Source organism: Agelaius phoeniceus, chromosome 3 (genome assembly GCF_051311805.1).
Source record: "Agelaius phoeniceus isolate bAgePho1 chromosome 3, bAgePho1.hap1, whole genome shotgun sequence".
Classification (NCBI taxonomy): Eukaryota; Metazoa; Chordata; class Aves; order Passeriformes; family Icteridae; genus Agelaius; species Agelaius phoeniceus.
The window spans coordinates 110,640,257-110,661,573 of record NC_135267.1 but is presented as its reverse complement, the minus strand read 5'-3'; the positions used below and the strand labels follow the sequence as shown (position 1 = coordinate 110,661,573).

Sequence of the window (21,317 nt, the reverse complement as noted above, 5' to 3'; positions counted from 1 at the left end):
TGTGTATTTAGGATTTCCCTCCATGTTCCTTCAGCTTCTTCTTCTAGTCTATTTTCTGCCTTATCAATGCATTCACTTTTTTCTCATTGCTCCTTTCCCTCAAAAACCCTGCCCGTGCCTGTGATACTTTTGACACTGTTCTCACGATTTTTTTCCTTGTTTCTGGTTTTACTTGCATACCTGTAATTGAGCAATCTTTCAATCCAAGTCTTAATTTTTCTCTTCTCAAAGTAGTTTGATTTTTTCCTCATAATTTAAAGACGATTCCTTGTGAAGCTGTAACGACTACATCTTGTTCTTGTATGGCTTGTGTTCAGCTGAACTATGTTCTTGATCTGCTTGGGTTGTTTTTTAATGGCTTTTACATTTCTTCAGTGTTAATGAATATCAGCTTTTTTCTTCTTCTAGACTTTCTGAACTTTCTTTTATGTGCATCCCTGAAATAAGGCCCATAAGTGAACATTTCTTTCAGTTCTCTCATACCTTGTGCTCAAGGCTGCTTGTTCCAGATATTCCTTTCTTTCCTGTGTGCTCCTTTGTCAGAAGCAGAATCTGAATGTCCTGTTTGGATTTCACCTCCTGTGTGTATGAATAATTTATTAAATTTCTCCTTGATGTTTGTCAAGTCCCTTGGCATTTCAAGCTTTTCTTCGCCTGCCTCTTATGTTCCTTAACTTCCAGTCAGACAAAAGGACAACGTTCCCATTGCTCTGCATTTACACTGTGTTCATCTCATCTGTGTGTTGCTGAAATGTTAATATTATTAGGAGGTGATTTTATCTGTCACTGTACTGATTTATGAAAGTATGGACAAGTCAGCCTTGTTTCAGGCTCTTGCTCCACCCACAAGGATCTGAGCAGAAAACTGCATTGTACAGGCACTGGTTATTAACAGCTTTTGTTGATGAAAAGCCTAAGAACAAATGTGCCAGCTTTGGTAAGAATCACTCTTTTGGGTGAAGAATCTTAACTGTGGAACTCTTTAGAATTAAACTTTTTCTTAGTTTTTTGAAGAAGCCTCAAAAACGGATGTCCATGCTGGTTTGACACTCTTTCATGGGCTTGTATTACTTCAGTCTGTTGTCGCAGGTGTAACTTAACACGGTGCAATGTTCCTGAGCCTGCAGGGATTCAGCTCTAAGGTGCTTGCCAGCTCGAGATAAAAGCAGAGGAAGTGGAAGGGATGACAGTCTCGTGTCCGTGCTACTTCAGGAGCAGCGAGCTGTAATGAAATGTGAACTCTACATTAAGCCTTAGTAGGAAAAGCGTTAACTACACTTTAGGGAGGCTGCTGCGTGGCACATGATTGCTTTTTGCCAGTGTGTGTGTAGATCTTCACCAGGACACTCTGGATGATGGAAGGAGTTGGTGTGTATCAGTGACCTAACGCTGACCTCGTTTCACCACTCTTCCCAGCTTAACTGCGTTGGCACAGCACTCTTGGAGGTGTCTCCCTGTAAACTCTGCCAGGTGATGAGTGTGAGAATGGGGTCTGTTCTGCATCCCCATTAGCACTTTCTCACTTGGTTCAAAGGTACTTGTCACCTGTGTCTTAAGCACTTGTGCTTTCCTTTCTGCAGAAAAGGCTGCAAGTGGTGTTTTTGTAATCACCGCTTTGTGGTGGTTACTTCATTAACACGTTTTATTTTAGCCTGGAGACTGTGAGCGAGCTGTTTAGCAACAGGGACCTGACAGGCTGCTCTGGCTGTGGAGGCTCGGAGCAGGTGTGGTGTGCATTTGCACCTTGAATGCTGCTCTCCGCTAAACTGGCACCGCAGCATCTTTTGTTAGAGCAGCCTCGGATTTGGGGACAGCTGGTGCGGCAATTCTGCTGCATATGGAGACAGAAAATTTCAAAATCTATTACATTTGTGAAGAAAGTTCCACGACATTTGCCATACTATTGCTGATGCCTCATTTCAGCATGGCTAAAATGCTCTAGAGAAGATCAGGGTGCTGCTGCAGACTTCCACTACTTCTTGTCTGTCCTGAGATGGCTTTTGGGTAGAACCCCAGTGAACAGCTGGAAGTTTTAACACAGTGATTTTAAAGCAGTGACCAGGTAAAGATGGGGTGTGTCCTACGTAGTGTACCCCTTCTGTTGCCTAGAAAAGATAATTTTAAAAGTTCAGCGTGTTACCACTGCCCTGTGGATTGATTAGTAAGCTCTTTTTAAGGTTTCTGGGGAGGCTGTTATGCATCAGCAATTAATTTGGTCATGTGCTCTTTGTTAAACAAGTAAAAGTTTGAAAATATTGTTTGAAAGTAAAGCAGAAAGATGACCTTGTGGTTTGGACACTGAAGTGAGGCTTAGATTCCGATCCTGAAGCTGCTTGCTCTTCTAGTTGAGGTAGCCCTTTCCCTCCCCGAAGCCACAGCTATGACTCACGTTCCTATTCTCCCTACTTTGTTCACAGCTGTTTCCATGCCACAGTGTTGCCTTTTTCTTGCACGTGATAGGGAGAAAAACCACCTGAGAGTGAGAGCACTAGCAGGGTTTGCTTTGCTGCCCAGTCTGCCAGATGGGAATCTAGATTGAGATTTGGGGAGCAGAGTGTAGAAGTTATTTGGATTTTCTGCTGAGATTTTAAGGGCTCTTTGTGCTGAGAAAAGAAATTGCTCCTGGTCGAGGCAGTGAGTATCTGCACATGTTGCAGTGGAACATGAGAGAGGCTGATGGCTGTGTGACTGGGTAGAATGCTGTGCATGCTGGGCCAGGGTTCAGGCTGCTTGGGCAGATCCTAATGCATCCTCAGGAGATGCTTCTTGACAGTGTCCTTATTATCTGGAATCCAGCTTGTGTGACAGGACATGCCAGGAGGCTATGGCAGAGTCTCACATCCTGTTGTGGTAGATGCTGCATGATGTGCTACAGTGAAATGTTGCTTGTTTTGAGGGGGTTTTACTCTGTGCTTTGGGATAAACATGGGTGAGGGGGAAGCAGAGGTGAAGGATTCATCCAACAGTTAAAAAGTGGCAGTGACAGATTAAATCTTATGTCTCTGCCTGAATTCAGATCTTAACTCTAAATTGCATCACTCTAAGAGCAATTAAGTCTTGCTGTAGCAGGGCCTAGGAAATGTAGTTATGTCACTGCAAGTCTCCTGTTCACACAGTGGGGCAACAGTTTGCTTGGTTTGTCCTCAGTTAATTTTCCTTTTTATTTTTTATCACTTCTTCCCAAATATTTGGGTATTGTGAACAACACAGCCAGTGAGTTGTGGCCTCACACAGGAATCTGCTAGGAAATTACACAATGCCTGTCCAGCTCTCTCAACTTCTGATCTATTTGCCCAGTTTTGTACTGTCTTGTCAAGGACAACTGCCCCCAAGAACCATATTTCATAGAAATCTGTGGTTAAAAGGAGCTTGGAGGTCCTGTTGGGTCCCCTGTGGTGGAGAACTCGGCTGTCTTCCAATCCCCTATTTTTTTTTGCTGGCTGGGTGTGCTGTGGAGGTAACTCAACCATCCTCAGGGTTTGCTGTCTTTTTCTAGTGGGATGGTATTGAGAATCTGGTGGGGGGAAAGGAGGAGAGAAGGCAGCCTGGAAAAAGCTGATATGAGCGCAGGAAAGGGGGTGGGAGAGAACGGTGCATTTTCAGGCTAAGCTGATTCAGCTGTGTTCTCTCCAGTGATGCATCTGTGTGGGTTTGTGGTGTGAAAGGATGCAGAGTGGAGAGATTGGTTTCCAAGAGTCTGTTTCATTCATGGTTTGTGCAGCAAGGTGCACTTGCTCCCTGCATAGGTAAATGTACCTTTAAATCAACGAGTAGGAGGCAAAATTAACAACCCTAAACACCCCTCTCAAACAATTGGAGTAGGAACAGTTTAACAGCCACCCACTTGCCTTGTAACTTCTGCCTACTCACAGCCCAGCCAAGAGGAGGGAAAGGAAATCTCTTAACCTGATTATTGTTTGTGACTACAGGAAGCAATCCAGTTACAGCAATACTTTAATCCTGACACTGTTGGATCCCGCTCAGAGCAGAGAAATCTTGGTTTCATACCCTTGCAGGCAGGGATGTGGTGTCTGTAAAGAAAATCATCAAACCTCCCCTTGCCTTGGCCTGAAGAAACTGTGATGAGGCTCCACAGTGAGCAGTTGGAGTTTGTTGAAAGAGCATGAGAACAGTTGGGCCCAAAATTTGAGTCCTGTCTATCTGTCTAGATAGGGAATGACTACCTTTGTAGATCTAAGTGTCTTTTGGGGGAAGTTTGAAGCTTTTAGCAGATCCTGATAGTTGTGCACTCTTGGGAAGAGAAATTTGGAAAAGCATTTTCCAAAGACCACTTCTGCCATTGCAGCCATGGTTATTTCTCCTCTGGGTAGCTGGCAGAGCTGTGAGATTAGGGAGGAAACCAGGCTGCAGGCTGTGGCAGCTTGTGCCTGTGACAAGGGAAATGGTGTTCTTGGGATGACATGCCAAAAAGCAAAATGGTGGGTGGTGGACTGGCAGAGGTGGTCAACATCCCAGCTAAACACAGCTGTGAACAGAAGGCAGAATAGGTATTGGCCCCCAGAGGATTACTTTCTTTTCTGAGAAATGATGAGGCACTTGTCTTGTGTGCAGTCCTGATTGTAGCAACAAACACTCCTGTTGACATGAATATGAATAGGTTTCAGGTCCCAAGTGACCAAAGATTTATAATTCTGCTTAATTACAGCCCAATTTTTTTCTAATACTATGAGAGTAAATGACTTTTCAAGGAGACCTGACTGTGAGATGTGCACGATATTGGAACTCTCTTTGGGAAAAAGGCAAAATTAAATAGATCAAGGTTTAAAATCCAGGCAAAATTTGTGTGAGAGAAGCTCCCTGGTCTCTGCCTTTAGAGTAGGTGTGTTTTCAGGCCAGACAAACTTTCCATTGAGGTTAGCAGTGTTCAGTGTAAATCTGTCCCAGGGTGGTTACAGCCTCAGCTATCCAGGTTACAGAACATCTTCCTTGTGACATCACAGCGCTCCAAAGGAGATTATGAAGAGGAAGTGTAGAGTTACATGGTGTTTTGCCAGCACTAATTATACATTTTACTGTATAAATAAAACAGGTGAAGTTTCAGAATTCAGTTCCTGTTATCCAGAATAACCATTTGTTGCTGATGGCTCTCTGGAAGGATCCCTGAGTTGTTGACAGTGCAGGTGAATTCATATGCGTCACAGTTTCTCTGTCTAAGGGCAGACAGCAACATGGGGGAACTTCCTCAGAAGCAGCAGGTAGAACAACAAATGCTAAAAAAGGGAATCTCCTAGAAAGAAGGAAGGAAGAGAAAAAAAGAGAGAAGAGAATAAAAGAGAATAGAAGAGATTAAAAAAGGAAAAGAGATTGGTTGGTGGCAGTGTGAGGATTTCTAGATGTATCTTTTGAGTGTCCTGGTTCTTACTTGTTGACTATGGGAAATGAAGCCATTGAAGGGAAAATAACTTGGTTCTTTCTGGGCCTGAGAGAGAGAATCTCAGGCTGCATCAAAGAAGACTTTTGAACAACTTCTTCTTCCCTTATTTTTGTGGTAGGAAACGTCCCTACAAAATAAGTGTTATATGTTCTGTAGAGCATCTGTTGCTCTTTGGGCATGTAACTGAAATGCATGGGCACATGCACACCCTCCCCACTGCCCACCTGAAAGACAAAAACTGGACCTCAGTGACAAGTTAGCACCCTTGTCAAGGACCCTTTGGAAATGCACACACTGCAAAAGGGCCTATGGATTTGAGCTGTGCTGCTGTGACTGTTAGTCCTTCCTGCTTCTCCCTGTATCTCTGGACTCTTATTGGAGTGCCAGCTCTGTGTGCAGCCTGTAGGATGCTCTTGGGATTGCAAGGGGCAGTTGCTGCTTCTGAATGGTACCTGGTGAAGGGGAGGTGATTGAGAGTGTTTGAAGACGAGCACATGTCTGTGCAGAATACCTGTCTCCACCACCATGCTTGTCCTGGAGATTATACCTTCATTATACCTGGGCTCTGCCTTTTGCTCATTATCCCCCCCTTCTCCTGGGACAGAGGTGCTCAACCTTTTAGAAAAGCAATAAATCCATATGAAGTAAACAAGTTGCAGGTTGGTGTTGTCTGTGTCTCTGGTGCAGGTCCAGGGAGAGGGGACAAAAATGGAGGAAAACTTCTCTTCTATCCTATTGAACTGAAAGACATTTTGCAACTGTGTCATTAATTGTATAACTGTGTGACAACTGTCAGCACTGTAGAAACTCAAGCCTGTGCCATTTGCTTATTATTTCCCTGGTTCTCCCAGTTCTTAAGTTTTTACTATATCTTAAAACATCTAGGTTTTGTAAAAAGGACAGGAGAGGCTGAATGAACAGAGAGTTCAGAGAGTGAAAGCCAGAGAGTGAAAGCCAGCCATGTTTTGTGCTTGCTGATTTTCTTCCTTTCCTATTTTCAGGCTTTGTATTACCTTGAGATTTCCCATTTTTCAGCTAGGATAGAAATACTTGTAAGGATTAAGCCTTAATGTTTAGGATTAAATAAAAGGGGTGTTGAGGGAAGGAGTCTGTTCTATGCTTGGTGACATTGGTTTTGTGCATGGACAGCCTGCAATGTTCGGGAGGAGAAGCAGCTCCTGAACAAACTGCTCATGGACTAGATCTGCTAATGACAGATGGTTTGGGGTGGCAACTGCCTGGTAGTAAAATGTCCAGGCCAGTGAAACAAGATAACAGAGAGATTTTTTTGGGCTTGGGAATTTGTATGAGGTTTCATACAACTGATTCAAAAGAGCTTTTCAGTCTTGTACTGTGTTGCAGTTGACGTTGCCAAAGTGCAGCCATTGCCAGTCTGAGATCCCCTGAGTTTGGTTTTGACATGTTGTCTTAAGATTTACTGACTGAAACACATTGATTTGTTGCTTGTGCTGAGTTTCACCACAATATTTCACTGTCATTAGATTGCCCCAATGGAAGATAAACTTAGAGCAAATTCACCTAACTGAATGCTTCCTTTGCTCTGATTTACACCAGCTTTGCCTTGGGAAGTGAACCTGATAAGCTCTCTTGCAGTATGTATGTGGATATACAACAAATAGGCCATAAATATGATTTATTTTTTCTTCTCTAATGGAAGGCCTTGAGATATTAGGAACTAGGAAAAATCCTGTTCTTCCATATGGATATCCCTGAGAACAAAAGTGTTTAGAGTTCCCTAGGACCCACAGCAGTATTTCTTCCTTGCCTGCCTGTCTTCCCTGCCCTTGCAGAATTTGGCATGTGCTTTCTGTTGCAGTGATAGTAGGAGGTTTCTTGTAAAGCTTTGTGATTATTAAAGGCAGGCTTTGTTTTCTTTTTACTTTGCCTGCAGAGGTTGTACTTTGGAGGATTGTCATGCTCTGAATAGCAAGGCTAGCAGCTTTCTTCTTCTTAAGAATAAAGATCTAATTTTGAAGATGTATGCAGATTTTGCACTGAAGGAAGATGTCTAATAAAATAAGGAATTTTCAGTCAGGACAAGCTGTGTATTTCTTTGTGGCTGTAGCTACTAGATGAAATGGATGAGAGGCTCCTAAAGCATCTGTGTGTTGTGGATTACTGGGCTACATCCAGTGATAAAACTGGGTGTAAAATCCTGCTCCTAACTCCAGACAATTCTGGAGGCCACAGGTCCACATCATAACAGAACTGAGAGAGCTGAACTGTGAGGTGTGTGGTTGAGTTTTCCCCCCTGTCCTTTCAGATGCATTTCAGGCTGTTTCTCAATGGCTGTTGGCAGACTTCCAGCCTCTTGCTGCCTTGCTCAATCATCTGCAGTGTGAGTAGTTTAGTAACACACGAGAATTACAGCAAGCATGAGGTGGTGTGGTTGCCTTGTGTGAAATATTCTGCTGTGCCCTGGGAGTTCAGATGGAAAATCTGCCTGGAAATGGCTTTTGGGCTTACTGGTTAGTATGAATTTGAGTGCAAATCCACCACTAACTCCCAGCAGCTGACATCCCTAGCAGGGGATAAGTTTGTAGTAGTTTTCTCTCTTTAGAGTGAGTTTTCTCACCAATCCAAAGGAGAATGGAGTAATGTGGCATGAATGCTGAGAAGCTGCCCCTTTGTAGAAGAGCACTGCATTTTTGGGACTCTCTAGAGGTAGCAGCTGCCAGAGGGCAAAAAGAGGGTGTGATGAAAATCCAAACATAGCTACTGGAAGGATGCTATGCTCTTCATGTCTTCAGCCATGGTAGCTGACTTCCATCTTCTCTTCCATGGATCTGGTTTTGTGTGGTTTGGTAGAGAGGAGACAATCTGCCAGCTTTCCAGTATTTTCTAATGCAGCTGTCAGTCAGTGGATAGGTGGGCAGAAATGCCAACTTTCCAGGCAGTGGTGCTGGGCATGACCACCCCTCATCTTTACTCCTCCCTGTCAGGACATATCTTCCAGGGCTCTGTCCTCCTTCCTTTTTTTTCCAGAAGAGATGGGAAGGATCTACTAAAGTAACAATCTCTGACTGGAGAGGCTTTTGGAGAGCTAGGTAATTATAAATGTTATTTCTTAGAAAAGGAAAACCAAGATTTCCGAAGCCACTTCCTCTCAGTTGCTTCTTCCCTGGGAATATGGAAAAAAGAAAAGCTATCTGCACCCCTTCTGGAAGTTGCCTGAACATTTGGCTGACTCTGGTGTGGAGCAAATCCTACAGATGTTCTACAGGTGCTAGGGGAATTAAGATATTTACAGTTCAAATATCACAGAATCCCCTGAGCTGCAAGGGATTCATGAGGATCATCAAGTCCAACTCCATATAGGACAACCTAAAATTCCCAAACTTGTCAAAACTCAAAATTGTTCACTGTGAGGGTGAATAGGCCCTGGCACAGGTTGCCCAGAGAAGTTGTGGATCCCCTGTCCCTGGAAGTGCTCAAGGCCAGGCTGGATGAGGCTTTGAGCAGCTGTGCCTGCTCATGGCAGGGGAGTGGGAACAAGATGATCTTTCAGGTCTCTTCCAACCCAAGCCAGTCTGTGATTCTGTGATAATTGTCTCCATGTCTGAAGAACATCTTGTCGCTCCCTGGCTGTATGTCAGTTCAGGATGGGAATCAGAGCTCTCCAAAAAGTTATAAATGCTTGTAGGTGTAAAAATTTTGGTGCTGTTCAATGCAACAATGACTTTGAAGTTGTTGAGCTTCAGTGTTGAATTTGGCTTCCATGAATGAATACAGGACATCAGGCTGCTGCTTTGTCTGTCTGTTACAAGAGGTTGCATCTAATATCTGAGGTGCTTTTCAGCTGTTGCCTTTTTTATTCTGTGGACATACATCACAAAATGGGGTAAATTTCAGAGATGACTTGACACCAGCCCAAGTTTTGTTGCTTGCTGATAAAAGATGGACCATTCCTCAGGTTTGTTTTGTTTTTTTTTTTGTAGGGGGATAGAATAGAAGAAAATAAAGATAGTATAGAAAGCAATCTCAGCCCTAAGGAGTTGCAGCTGGGCCAATGATCAAAGATTGGGAGCAGGCCTGACTTTACCAGGCTGTAAGCAGTGAGAAGAAGATGCTGTAAAAGAGTGGCTTGGGTGGCTGGGTGAGAAGGGCACTGGAGTCAGTTGGCTGCTTTGTGAGAAGAAAGAGCCAGTGCTCTGAGGAGCTGCCCATGCAAAACACCAAGGAGGTATAGAACTTTTGTGATAAGGAGACAGCAGTATGGAACCTCTGCAATAAGATAACAACAGTTTTTGGTGTGTTGCCATTTCTTTTTTTGCCTGAGCAAATATGTTGTTTGTCTGTGCTCTACAGGAGGTCAGGCCAGACAGACCTAAAAGACTTATGGCCCTCCTAATCTTACAAAAAGAATGGAAAAAAACCCCAATGGGAAGTCTTACATGCTGAGGTTTAGAGGCTTGCATATTAGATGTAAGATGAATGGTTCTCTCATAAGTATCTTTTGAATTATCAACTTGCTGGTTTTTTTGTTGTTTTTTTTTTTTTTTTTTCCCCCAAAGAGTATGATTTGCATGGCACCTTTCATGGGCTGTAGTGCAGGTAGCTGGGATGCATGACCCAAAGCTGTTGTGTGAGCTCTCAACACAGCACAGCCAGCCTTGTCAACAGAAATCTGTGCAGCAGGGTGCAGGATTCAACACAGGACAAAACAGGTGAAATAAAAGTACTCCAGTAAAGCCAACAATACTTCAGGAACTGAGGTGTGTTGAGGGAGAGAAAGGTGATAGGCACCCCTAAGTAGCTAATAGCTGTTGTCTTATCTTAACTGGAAGCCTTGCATGCCTTTCTGCTGGGGTGCTGGGTGATAGGTATGGTTGGCATTACAAGTGCTTCCTGGGGGTGATTCATGCCTTGATTGGGTTGTTTCAAAGGAAGGTGGGAGAACTTTGTTCCTTTCTCAGGCCCAGTTCCAGATCCTCTCTACTTGGACTCAGCAGGGACACCTGGAATGGCACAAATTGGCAGTTCAGCCTCACAGCTCTGGACTGGCACCAGTTCCAGCACATGCCTGATTATGTGACAAGCTGGCTCAGTTGCTGGCCTGGATGGAAACAACTCATTGTTTTTTAGGCTCATTCTTTGCTGGATGAACAGGCTGAGTCAATGTGTCACATGCTCAAACACACAGTGGTGCTTGGGAATCACAGGGAGTGAAGGATACTATTGTATTTGCAGGGTGTCTTGACAAAGGAAAGAATGATGAATGTGACTTGATGTTTTTAGAAGGTTTATATTATATTTTGGGGTTTTTTTATTTTTTAATTTTTTTTTCTTTTATTATTTCTGGGGTTTTTTTTAAATTTGTTTTTTTTTTTAATTTGTTTTTTTTATTTGGGGTTTTTTTATTTGGGTTTTTTTAAATTTTAAAATTTTTTCTTTTATTTTTAATTTTTAAAATATTTTTATTTTATCTTTATTTAATTTTTAATATTTTATTTTTAATGTTTATTTTTATTTTATTTTTAATTTTTTATTTTTAAAATTGTTGTGTTTTAATTTTTAATTAATTTTAATTATTTTAATTTTTAATTTTATTTTAAAATATATTTTATTTTTATTTAATTTTATTTTTAATTTATTTTATTTATTATTATGCTATACTATACTAAAGAATACAGAAAGGATACTTACAGAAGGCTAAAAAGATAATAATGAAAACTCGTGACTCTTTCCAGAGTCCCAACACAGCTTGGCCCCAATTGGCCAAAGAGTGAAAACAACTCACACCAGAATCCAATGGAACAATCACCTGTGGGTAAACAAACTCCAAACACATTCCAAAGGAGTAAAACACAGGAGAAGCAAATGAGATAAGAATTTGTTTTCTTTTTTCTCTGAGGCTTCTCAGCTTCCCAGGAGAAAAATCCTGGGCGAAGGGATTTTTCAGAGACTGTGAATGCCACAGGATACAGCATTGGGTTCTGGGAGTGGGAATTGGTTCTCCAGCTTCCCTGCCTGCACCTTCTGAGAGGAATTGTCAGTGTTTCCAAAGAAGTGGGGTTTTACTTGTTTTCTGTGAGCATCTCTGACAAGGGCCTGAAAATGAGCCTGGTGGGGAATTGTCCAGGCTCCTGTGGGACTCCTGGGGGAGCCTGGTTGTGGGCAGTAAGTGTTCCTCACCCCAGGTATCTGTCTGCTCCATGCTGCCCTTTGTGTGCTCTCTGATGAGTCCATAAAGTGGAGCCATGCTGTTTTATCTCTGGGAGAAAGGCAGTGGTATAAGGAAAGGTCATTCTGACTTAATGCTAGTGTAAACACATTAAACCTTCCTCTTTATTTCTTCACAATTTTTTTTTTTTTTATTAATGTGGGTAGGTAACACTCCTTACATTTTGTTTTGTGCTGGTTTCAATTATCCATTTCCATGGATAACTGAGTAGAATTAGGTATTTCTCACTGAGTGCCAGTTCTAATGGCGATGTTATCAGGTGTTCTCTTCCCTGGCACATTTTTCCAGGTGACTCCTTGAAGAAAATTCTCTGCAGAGATGGAAATATGTCTCCAACTGAAAAAAAAAAAAATCTTCCAAAAGCACCAAAGCTCAGTGAAGTTGCACTGAAGTATAGGGATTCCCAAGGACGTTGCTAGTGTGTGCATATGTGAGAAATCATCCTTTCTCATTGTGTTTGAAGCTGTTAGAGAGTTTCTTGTGCACAGAGGTGTTTTAAGCCCAAATTGCCGTGGTGTATCTGGGGCTTCAAGTAAACATCATTCAGCAAGTGTAGATGGCAGGGCTATTCACAGAGCTTTGCAATCTTTTGCTAGAAACAATTTCACCAGGAGTGCAGCTCTCAGTCAGGGGTGTGTGCTGGATAAATTATCAGTAGTGCTCAGATACCAGCTTTATCAAAAACAGTGCAAACTGAAGAAACAAGTGCCACAAGCAGCTAACAAATACCTCCACAGTCTTTGTTCTACGATTGAAGTCTTCCCTTTAAGCCTTTCTTTTTACAGTGGGGGGTAACTGACCTTGAGTCTGAAACCCAGTGCTTCAGTGTCTGTGAGCAGCTGTTCCTGGAGCAGATAATACAAGTGTGTGGGAGACTGGCTCAGCCTGCCTTCTGAGGAGTAAGCAGCATTAATCTGGGGAGGTGGAGGGCTGGTTCATGCACAGGTGTGCCCACAGAGCCTGTTCATGGAGACCCAGGGACAGGTACCCTGTGCTTTATGTAGCCATCCAACATCCAAGGTGTCTGTAACAGATGCAGGAGCTGCTCATAGTCATGTGCTCCATCTCTATCCTGAGAGTTTGGTTGTCACCTGTATCTTCTGGATTTTTCCTTCATATTTCATAGCTGTTCACATTGCTGGGTTAAATCTCTTTTCTTGCAGGAAGAGTTAAACCATAGATCTTAGGTTTTGTCTGTGCACATTTGGGGTTTATTATGTTTCACCTGTATTCAGTTTCAGAGTTTTGGCATCCTACAGCATCACCAAAGATGAGGCTGGGCTTGCTGTCAAATCAAGATATTCCAGAGGGAAGCAAAAGCCCCACTGACAGAAATGTGAGTGGTAGATTAATCTCTTGTTTCAGGTTATCTCTACAACTGTTGGAATAATTTGATCTTTCTCTGTGGTGGTTACAAGCAGTCAGAGGGGCTGACAAGAGCAATTGCATTAAGCCTACTTAACCCTTGCTAATGCTGTGAGCCAGAGAGATTGTGGTACTGTCTGACTGAGGCTTAAGCCACTTGTTTAATATCATGTACTTGAGTTCAGGTTTTGAGAGAGGATATAAACAAGAAGAAATGGAAAACACCCAGTTTTATTTCTTTGATTTTGGAAGATGCTGGATGGTGCTTCAAATTATTGTTAACATTTATAAAGTAGTTCTGAGGATTAATCACTCAGGTAGGTCTAGCCTTATGTTTTTGTTGCCTGTTGTGCTGAAGCAACACAGGCTACTTTTTAACAGAAAAATCTGTGCTGCACACCCCGTGTGTGCTGCTCTGCTGCTCACAAGTGTAGATCTCCAGTGTGTCATTCCCTCAAATGGAAAAATTTGGAGAACCAATCACAATGGCAGCTCAATGATCTGCCTTCCAGTACCTTCCCAGCTTGGCTTTGCTGGATGCTGAGCCTGCACTGGATGTGCCAGCTGTTCTGGTGTCCCTTGGACATCTTCCATTCTTAAGATTGAGCTGGGCTGATCTTACTTAGGCTTGCAGTCCTGTTGCCAGAAAACTGGGCAGCTGGCTGTCATCCAGGTGCTAAAAGGGCTTTGCTGTCAGAGTGCTCTGAGTGTGGTGGTCTCCAGTGACATGGATTTGTGGAGTTGCTGTGGCAACCTGCATAGGTTTCCTCAAGCCCCTGCCTGGTTTCTGGTTTCCAAATTAGCTTAGTTATTCACCCCACTTTGGAGAAGGGGCACTATGGGCTGGGCCTTGGGGCAGTTTGCCTGCTGGAGAAGCAAAGCAGCCTCTGAAGAGGGGGAGGCAGAGAGCTGATGGCAGCAGTGTGATGCCTGCCTACCTTCCCTCCAGCTGGGCACACAAACTAGAGCCTCTGCCTCTCTGCAGCCTCCCTGTTGCGTTTGCTTGCTTATTCCTGCTGCAGTTGTAGTTCAAAAGTAGTTAAAAGTTGTTGTGTCCTGGCCCCATTGCATTAGGTCCGACTGATTTGAAAATCCTATGCTGTTTTCATTTTAAGTGAAAAAATATTGATAACTTAAGCAGAAACATTTCTCTAAAGCAGTGCTTGCTTCAAGAGAGCTCATTCCTCTGAAGTTCATTGGTGTGGAACGTAGTTCAAAAAAGGCCTTGAGTGAAACCCTTGGAAGGCAGAATTTTCCAAGCTTTTGGGGTAACTCAGGGCCTGATGCTTCCTAGGAAGTCCATCCCACACCCTGGAACATGCAGCCTGTGCAGAACTGTCCCTTTCACTCCTGTGAGCTCAGTGTGCAGCACTGTTGGCTCCACATTCTTGCAAATTTTCTTCTTGAAGCTCCACACCTTCTCATGAAGATGCCTACAAGGTCCTGGGTGATTGTCTCTTTGGGTGTGAAAATGTGAAAGGGAGAAAATGAAACTTCCTATTTTATGTGGCTAGCTTTTAACAGGTAAGCAGCCTAATTAATTAAATGCTATACACAGCTCTAATATAGGATAATTAAGGATTGGAGAGGGATAAAACTATATTTTTTTTCCTTTTAAATAATATTTTAAAGACATCTTTTTATTATGATGCATCATGGGTTATTATCTGCATATCTTGATTGAAATTTTCTCATCTTCTTTCTTCTCGGGATCTGATCACCCATCCCAGCATAATAGTTTTGTTTTCCTCTTTCTTGTGAGATGCCCAGCACTACTGCATACTTAGTGTTCAGGGCAAGCTAAACATGAAATGTCTATCAAAAGCTGTTCCAATTTTTATTTTCACTCTTACAGGTTCTGCATAACTGATATCTTGATTAAAATATAAATAATGTAGTTTTTTCCCATTTATGTGAAGTTTAGTAGCAAGTGGAGAGAAAAAGATAAGCTTACTGAAATGCTACTTGGAGTTCCATGACAGCAAGAGTTGCTTATATTTTGGGCTTGATATGTGCTTGGATCATGATCATAAGAGTTTAGAGTTGGAGGTTCTGGACTTTGGACAGCAGAAATGCCTTTATATTGTCCATGTCACGTGGTTCACTTAAAGTAACTTTTGACTTAACTTTTCACAGCCTTGAGCCTGAGATGTTCTGGGTATTTTAAGTCTCTGATAAAGAGAACAGAGAAGCAAATATGTGCTCAGGACTGGGATTGTTGCAGAGCTGATAGCGATCTCAGAAACCACAGGAGTGTTATGTTCCTCAGTTCCTAGATGGAAATGCCTTGAAATGCCTGTGTGAAATGCTCCAGGGTGTTATGAACCTGCAGCCTGCATGCTGCAGAGACCATACATGGATAAAGAGGGGCTGTTTATTGAATGGTAACACAAGTTCTGATCTTCAGTCTGGGCACAGGGCTGTACATGTTAGTGTCTGTACAGTTAACTCACTGTGAAGAGGGAGTGTGTGGGGAGCTCTGGCACTCTTGATTTGGGTTTGCAGCCCCCCTTGGGTCTCCTGGGTACCACAAACACACCTGAGTATCCATGCTCAAACTGCTGTGGAGGTGATGAGAAATGTAGTAGATGATGGGAGACTGGGGGTAATGCTGGGGGTACAGAATTGCTTTTACTTGTTTCTGCTTTTGCTCTTTGAGAGTAATCTTAAATATTTGTATTACATCTCATTGCATTCTGTGTCTTACTTGCCAAGACTGGTTGCCTTAGTCACCAGGGCTGTGGTAACTAGGACAACAAGATTAAGCAGGCAAATGTAGAAATAATGGTAATAACTTTCTCAACTCTTCCTGCAATTGGCTTGTATGAACAAATATCCTGCATGTGGGTGACTTGTGTCAGCAGTCTGTTCTCCCTTTCTGCCTGACACATGCTGAAATCCTGCTGGTGACACTACCCTAATCCAGCTGTGGTGGTGCCCTCCTGCAGCTGGAATCAGCCTGTCAGGGCCATGTGAATGTTGCTGTCCACCTCCTTCCTGAGCATGGAGCTGGAACAGGGTGCAAGGGACACTGAAGGCCAGCTCTCAAGGCCAGCACTTGTGACTTGTGTGCTCAGTAGCTTGGTGGCAGATTCTGTGTGGGAAGTATGGACCAGTGTCTGCTGGGGTGGGGAGGCTGCCTTACAGTGCTGGGGCTGGCTGGTGGCTTCCATGCAGTCACTGTCCTCCATAGATGTTGTCCTCTCCTGCAATAGTTATTTACATGTTGATTTGTTTGCTCACGTCGGACTGAGGAGAGTCTGGGAAATGGTAATTGTTGCCCTGTCTCTTATTCCTGTTAGCACTATGGGGGTAGTTGGAGGTCAGCTTTTGATGCAATTTTGCTTTGCTTTGAGAGCTAGCTGTTGCTATCCCACCAAGTAAACCCAAATCCTGACTTGGAACAATGAAGTTGTATCTCCCACCCCACCTTGGAAACATGTTGTTCCTGCAAGCTCTCTTGCTGTGTCTGCACCTTGTGTCTGCCCTTTCTGCAGTAACAAACCAGTGCTGTGTTAGCTCCTCTAGAAAGCTCCCAGCTCCATGAGTTTGGGATAGCAAGGCACTTGCCTAGTATTCCTCACTGCTCCCTGCCTTTTCCTTCTCCCTGCTTGCCTTTTCCTTCTCCCCGCTTGCCTTTTCCTTCTCCCTGCTGAACATGATAGGGAGCTGCAGTGAGCACAGTAAAGGGATTCCCTGGATGCACAGGCTTCTTTTTTGTGGGCACCCAGTGCAAGCTTAATAGGCTCTTTTGAACACTCTTGACAATCTCTGATTGATCTTTCATGTGGGGGAGGACTAGGGTGATTGCATCCAAGGAATTGTGCTAACAAAAGACCCAGTGCTTTGGTATCTGCCTTCCCTGGGGAACAGCTTCCTCTGCCTTTTCTCCATATGTGATGATCCTGAGGAGTGCATTCACCTCTCCTTTGAACTGTTTATAGCTGCAAGCAGCATTTCTATTAAGGAACTGTCAGGTATTTCTGAACTAAGTTTTTGCTTTCAGTGGTACCATTTTTGTATGTCCAGATCCTGGGCCTTCATTTATGTTTCCTTCTCTGATGTTGCTTTCCCCTGACTTTTGTCCTCTTAAAAACTGTAAAACTGTAAAACTGGCTACAATTTTATAGTCACTTGCAGTCTTATTTCTTGCCCTTATTAACCACTGTTAGATAGAGTCAGATTCAAAGGTGTCCCCTCATGGCTGTTTTAAAAACTTTTCAGTATTATTCTGGACTGGAACTAGCTTTTATTTCTTTTATAGGCTTTTTTTACAGTTTGATCAGTGAACCAGAAAAGCCATGTTTTTGTCTCTTCTGCTTCAGTTGGCTGGTGCAGAGCTTCCTGTGGGCCAGTGTTAAGGTAGTATGTGCACTGGCAAATGTTTTTCTGGAAGCCTGTGTACAAGACCTGAGAACAACTCATTTCAGAAATGCTTAATGACCTCCTGTCTAAAATTCAGAGTACTTAGAAAAGAAGGATCCTGCATCTGAACATATACTGGACAGCATATGCCCAGATAATGGACATAAAGGAGTGCCTCTGCTGCACCAAGTAGTTTTGTGTGCACCTATTGTGCAGGAAATCCTTCCCTACAGCCACAGATTCCTGTGGGTTGGTGGGAAGGGTTGTGTGATAAATCACCTGTCCCTCCATTTCCTGAGTTCTTCAATAGGCATTCTGGTGCTTCAGTGAGCACTAAAAAACTGTGCTTTAAAGAGACAAAGTGGTTGGTAGGGTGTTGAACTTCTGAAGTGTGTTACAAATTTAAATTTTCTTAGTCAGGGTGTGTTTGGATGGCTGCCTGTGCCCGGTGTGGCTGTAATACAGGATGTGGTGAGGAGGCACACCAAGTTATTTATGGACCCTTTTGCTAGGTGAAATGTGTGCTATGATAGCTTCTGGCTCTGCTTGCAGCTTGCTGAGAAGGTGAATAGGCACAGTGATCCTTGGAAAGAGTGTCCTGTTCCACTGGGACAGTGTCTGGAAGCGAGCAGTTGCAGGTGCATGCAGTGTCATCTGTTCAGTCTGGGTGCTGCTTGCTGGGGCCCCCAAGGGCCCTGCCAGCCTGTGAGTGACTGTGTGACACTGCTGCGCCCAAGCTGCAGCACCTTGGAGAGTAGGGACAGTCTGCTGGACAGCCTGGCAGCCTGCTGGGAAATCCTGTGGTGCCAGTGAGCAGGAATGGCTGTGGACAGCAGCTGCCTGCATGCTTTGCCTGGAGGGTGCTCTGAGGGGAAATTGCCTCTGCTTGCTCCACTGGAGCTCAGACCGTTCCCTGGACACATTTATTTTTGCAGCATAGCTGGTTCATGCTTTTTGATGCCTGCTCCCAGAGAGCCTGATGTTACAGGGTCAGAGGACCTGGACAAAAAGCAGTATTCTCTTGCTGGGATGTTTTGGCAAGTACCATGGTATTCCTGAGCTAGGGAATTTAGTGTGAGCCATAGCAATGTGTGCTGCCTTGTCACTTCCACTCCAGCTGCATGGATTGTGTGGCATCCCTGCCTCAGAAAAGCATGCACAGTTGGGTAGAAACAGCCCAGAAGCTTGGTATTGCAGTAGTGTTCCAAGATGGATGTCTCTGCCAGGAGGGGCTGTTTTTGAAGCTCACTGGTGGGGAGAAGCAGTGCACACTGGAGTGTTTGCAGGGACCTCTGTGCTGAAAGGAAAGCTGCTCTGTAGCACCAGGTAAGCTGCAGCTCCTTGCTCTGGAGTGTGGGATAGCTCTGGCATGTCTGTGCCAGTGACAGGTTGGAGTAGCCAAGTGTCTTTCTAGGCAGATCTCAGGTTTTTCACTCCATCCTCTGATCTTGTTTTTGTCACTGACTGCACAGACTGATGGCTCTTCCATGGTTTTAACAACTGCCCTTTCATAGCTTTCCCACTTTTCTGACAAGGGTTTCTTGTGTGTGGTCTGCACAGTGGCTTCACTGGTCAAGATCAGTGGCTTAAGAGACCTGTGCAACAGAGAGGTTTATAAACCTGTTGGGAAACAACTGCTGGGCAGAGCTCTGTGTTGAATTGTGTCTGGAGAGAGGAGACCTGCTAGGAAGAAGAGGCTGGAATAGCCCTACCAGTGCTGACAGGCCATGCTCATCCTGTTTGGGAGTTTGAGGTTCTGGGGAGGTTTGGCATCCCAGTGGCAGCTGCTCTTTCCTCCTACAGTGGGACTAACCACATTAGCAGGAATGTCCCCTGAGATCAGGGTAGGAAGGATGTGTATCTTGTGTGTAATCTGCTCTCCAGGCTGGCAAAACTCGTGGGAGCTCCCAGTCTGCAGGGAGGATCAGGAGGAAGCAGTCCTCAAGTCAGGAGGTGGCATTTAGGTTCTATATTGATGTTGGCCATGTCTGCTGCCTGCAGTGTGCCATGCTTTTCCTCAACACAAATCCACAACACAAAGAAGTACTAGGCCAGAGTGGTGCACTTCTTTTTGAGGCTGCCTGTGTTACTGAGTCTGAACCTCTGGAGCTATGGAGCCTGTAAAGGACAGTTGTGCTTAAAGAAAACTGCCTGGGAACAGGGAGGGAGCATTTCATAATATAGGCTTATCTTTGACTGGCTTCCCTATGGTGTTTGAGAAAGCACCATTTGTCTTGTTTAGAAACTGTTTGCTTGCAGAGATGCTGGCACACACGTGTCCATGTGAGGAGGCACATCCAAACATCAGAGGATGGTTTAGCAGGCTTGAGAAGGAGAGCACATACACTCTGGAGCTGTTGGCTGCAGCCCTGACCAGAGGGAATCCCAGAGATCTTTGCTGGTCTGAGAGTGTCACTGCTGTCTGTGCTTTGTGGGGGTACTGGGGAAAGGGGAATGCTTTTGTATTGATGGTCTTGGCCAATCATTTGTGGGAGTTTTTCTATTGCAGCCAGGCTTGCTCTGTCCTGGTTTGGGATCTCATGACCTCTGCATTGGCCCTCCTGCTGGGAACAGCCTCACTATGTATGCCATGGACAGCAAACAAGCAGAGGGATCTGGGTGTTAGCTCCTGTCCTGAGTAGCCATTCTTTCATTGGAAATGCAGTGTTAGGAGTAGTTCAAGTCTTCAGTGTGCCTTGCTAGCATGGTAGCATTTTGGCAGCACAAAAACAGCTGAAAGCCTGTAGTAGATAAAGCTTTTAGGAAAGAGGAGTGCTCTGCACCCCAAGCACAGCACTGCTGGTGGTCCATCTGCCACTCCTGGTGTGGCTCCCTGGGCATGGGGCTGGTGTACACTGGTGATGCATGTTGGCTGACCTCCTTTAGCAAGCATGTTCTAAAGCAAAACCTGTTCTGACCTTCCAGTGAAGGAAACAGTGGCTGGTGCAGGAACAGTTTTGGCTGCAGTTTGGCTACACATGTCAGATAGCAGTTTTGGAAGCCCTGAGGAAAAGGATGAATTTGTACATCTTGTTCGGTATTTAGAAACGCTTTTATATTCTCTTAGATAAATCCAACAAATCTCTTCTGTAATCCTGACTGAGTCTTGGCTCTTCCAGACAAAAATCAGTGAATCCAGTACCTGTCTGCACTTTCCTCCCCTCACCTGGCTGCTTTCACACTGGTAGCAAGCAGCTCTGATGGCTGTTGCTGGTGATCAGTAGTAGCTACTGCTGCTGGCTGAGTCATGCACAGTGTTGATGCCCTTATCCTTTCTCTGAACCTCCTTATCTCACTGGTGCACCTGGCCCAGCCTGGAATGTCTGCCATGCCTTGTCCTGACTGTTGTGTCTCTCTGGGACATGACCTGCCCTGTTCTCTGCCTCTGTTGAGTGTGGCTGTGTGCTGTCTCAGTGGTGTTGCAGTGCTATGAAATCCATATCTGAGCACAGAGGAATGCTCCAGGCTTGTGATGGAAGAGAAGATGCCTGGGAGGCTTCTGGGTGGCACTCAGAGCCCCTGGGCAGAGCTGTGTGGTCCCTGCAGATGAGAACAGCAGGGGCTGATGGTGTGGATTTTCCCTTCTATGGGGATAGGAAAATGAAAAAAATGAGGTGCTCCAATTCAGCACGGTGGTGCTGAGGTCCCATTTAATGCACTGCACTGGCCTCTTTTCAGTGACTGCAGTCTATCTTGAATGGCCATTCCAGGGGGGGAATGCTAACCAGGACACAAGGCTGTGAGGAAAACTCTAGGCAGTAGCAAGAAGCCAGCCAGGAAGACAAGGAAAGGTAGATGTATCTGCTTGCAGGACACTGTTTTCTTCCCATTTGCCTCCTGACTGAGGATGAATTGCTTGATGATACCTTGCTCTTGGTAATGTATATCCTACTGATCCTGCTATTTTTTGCCCTCCCCAGCATGACTTTGCCTATCCTCCTCCCCTGTAGTGCAGACAAGTTGCTGCTGTGAGGATAAGAAACCCCT

General features: G+C 44.3%; 1 protein-coding gene across 3 annotated transcripts in view; it reads left to right on the top strand.

Moving 5' to 3' along the window:
* The window catches only part of LOC129118479 (phosphofurin acidic cluster sorting protein 1-like), a 54,717-nt gene that overhangs the window by 6,763 nt on the left and 26,637 nt on the right, over positions 1-21,317 (top strand). The window contains exon 1 of one of the 3 annotated variants that reach the window (XM_077176154.1): positions 21,163-21,206. The exons of the other annotated variants lie outside the window; for them this stretch is intronic. Coding sequence (XP_077032269.1) covers positions 21,178-21,206 — 29 coding nt within the window. The 5' untranslated portion in view covers positions 21,163-21,177. Of the gene's footprint in view, positions 1-21,162; positions 21,207-21,317 lie in introns of those variants that run through there. 3 annotated transcript variants of the gene reach the window in all.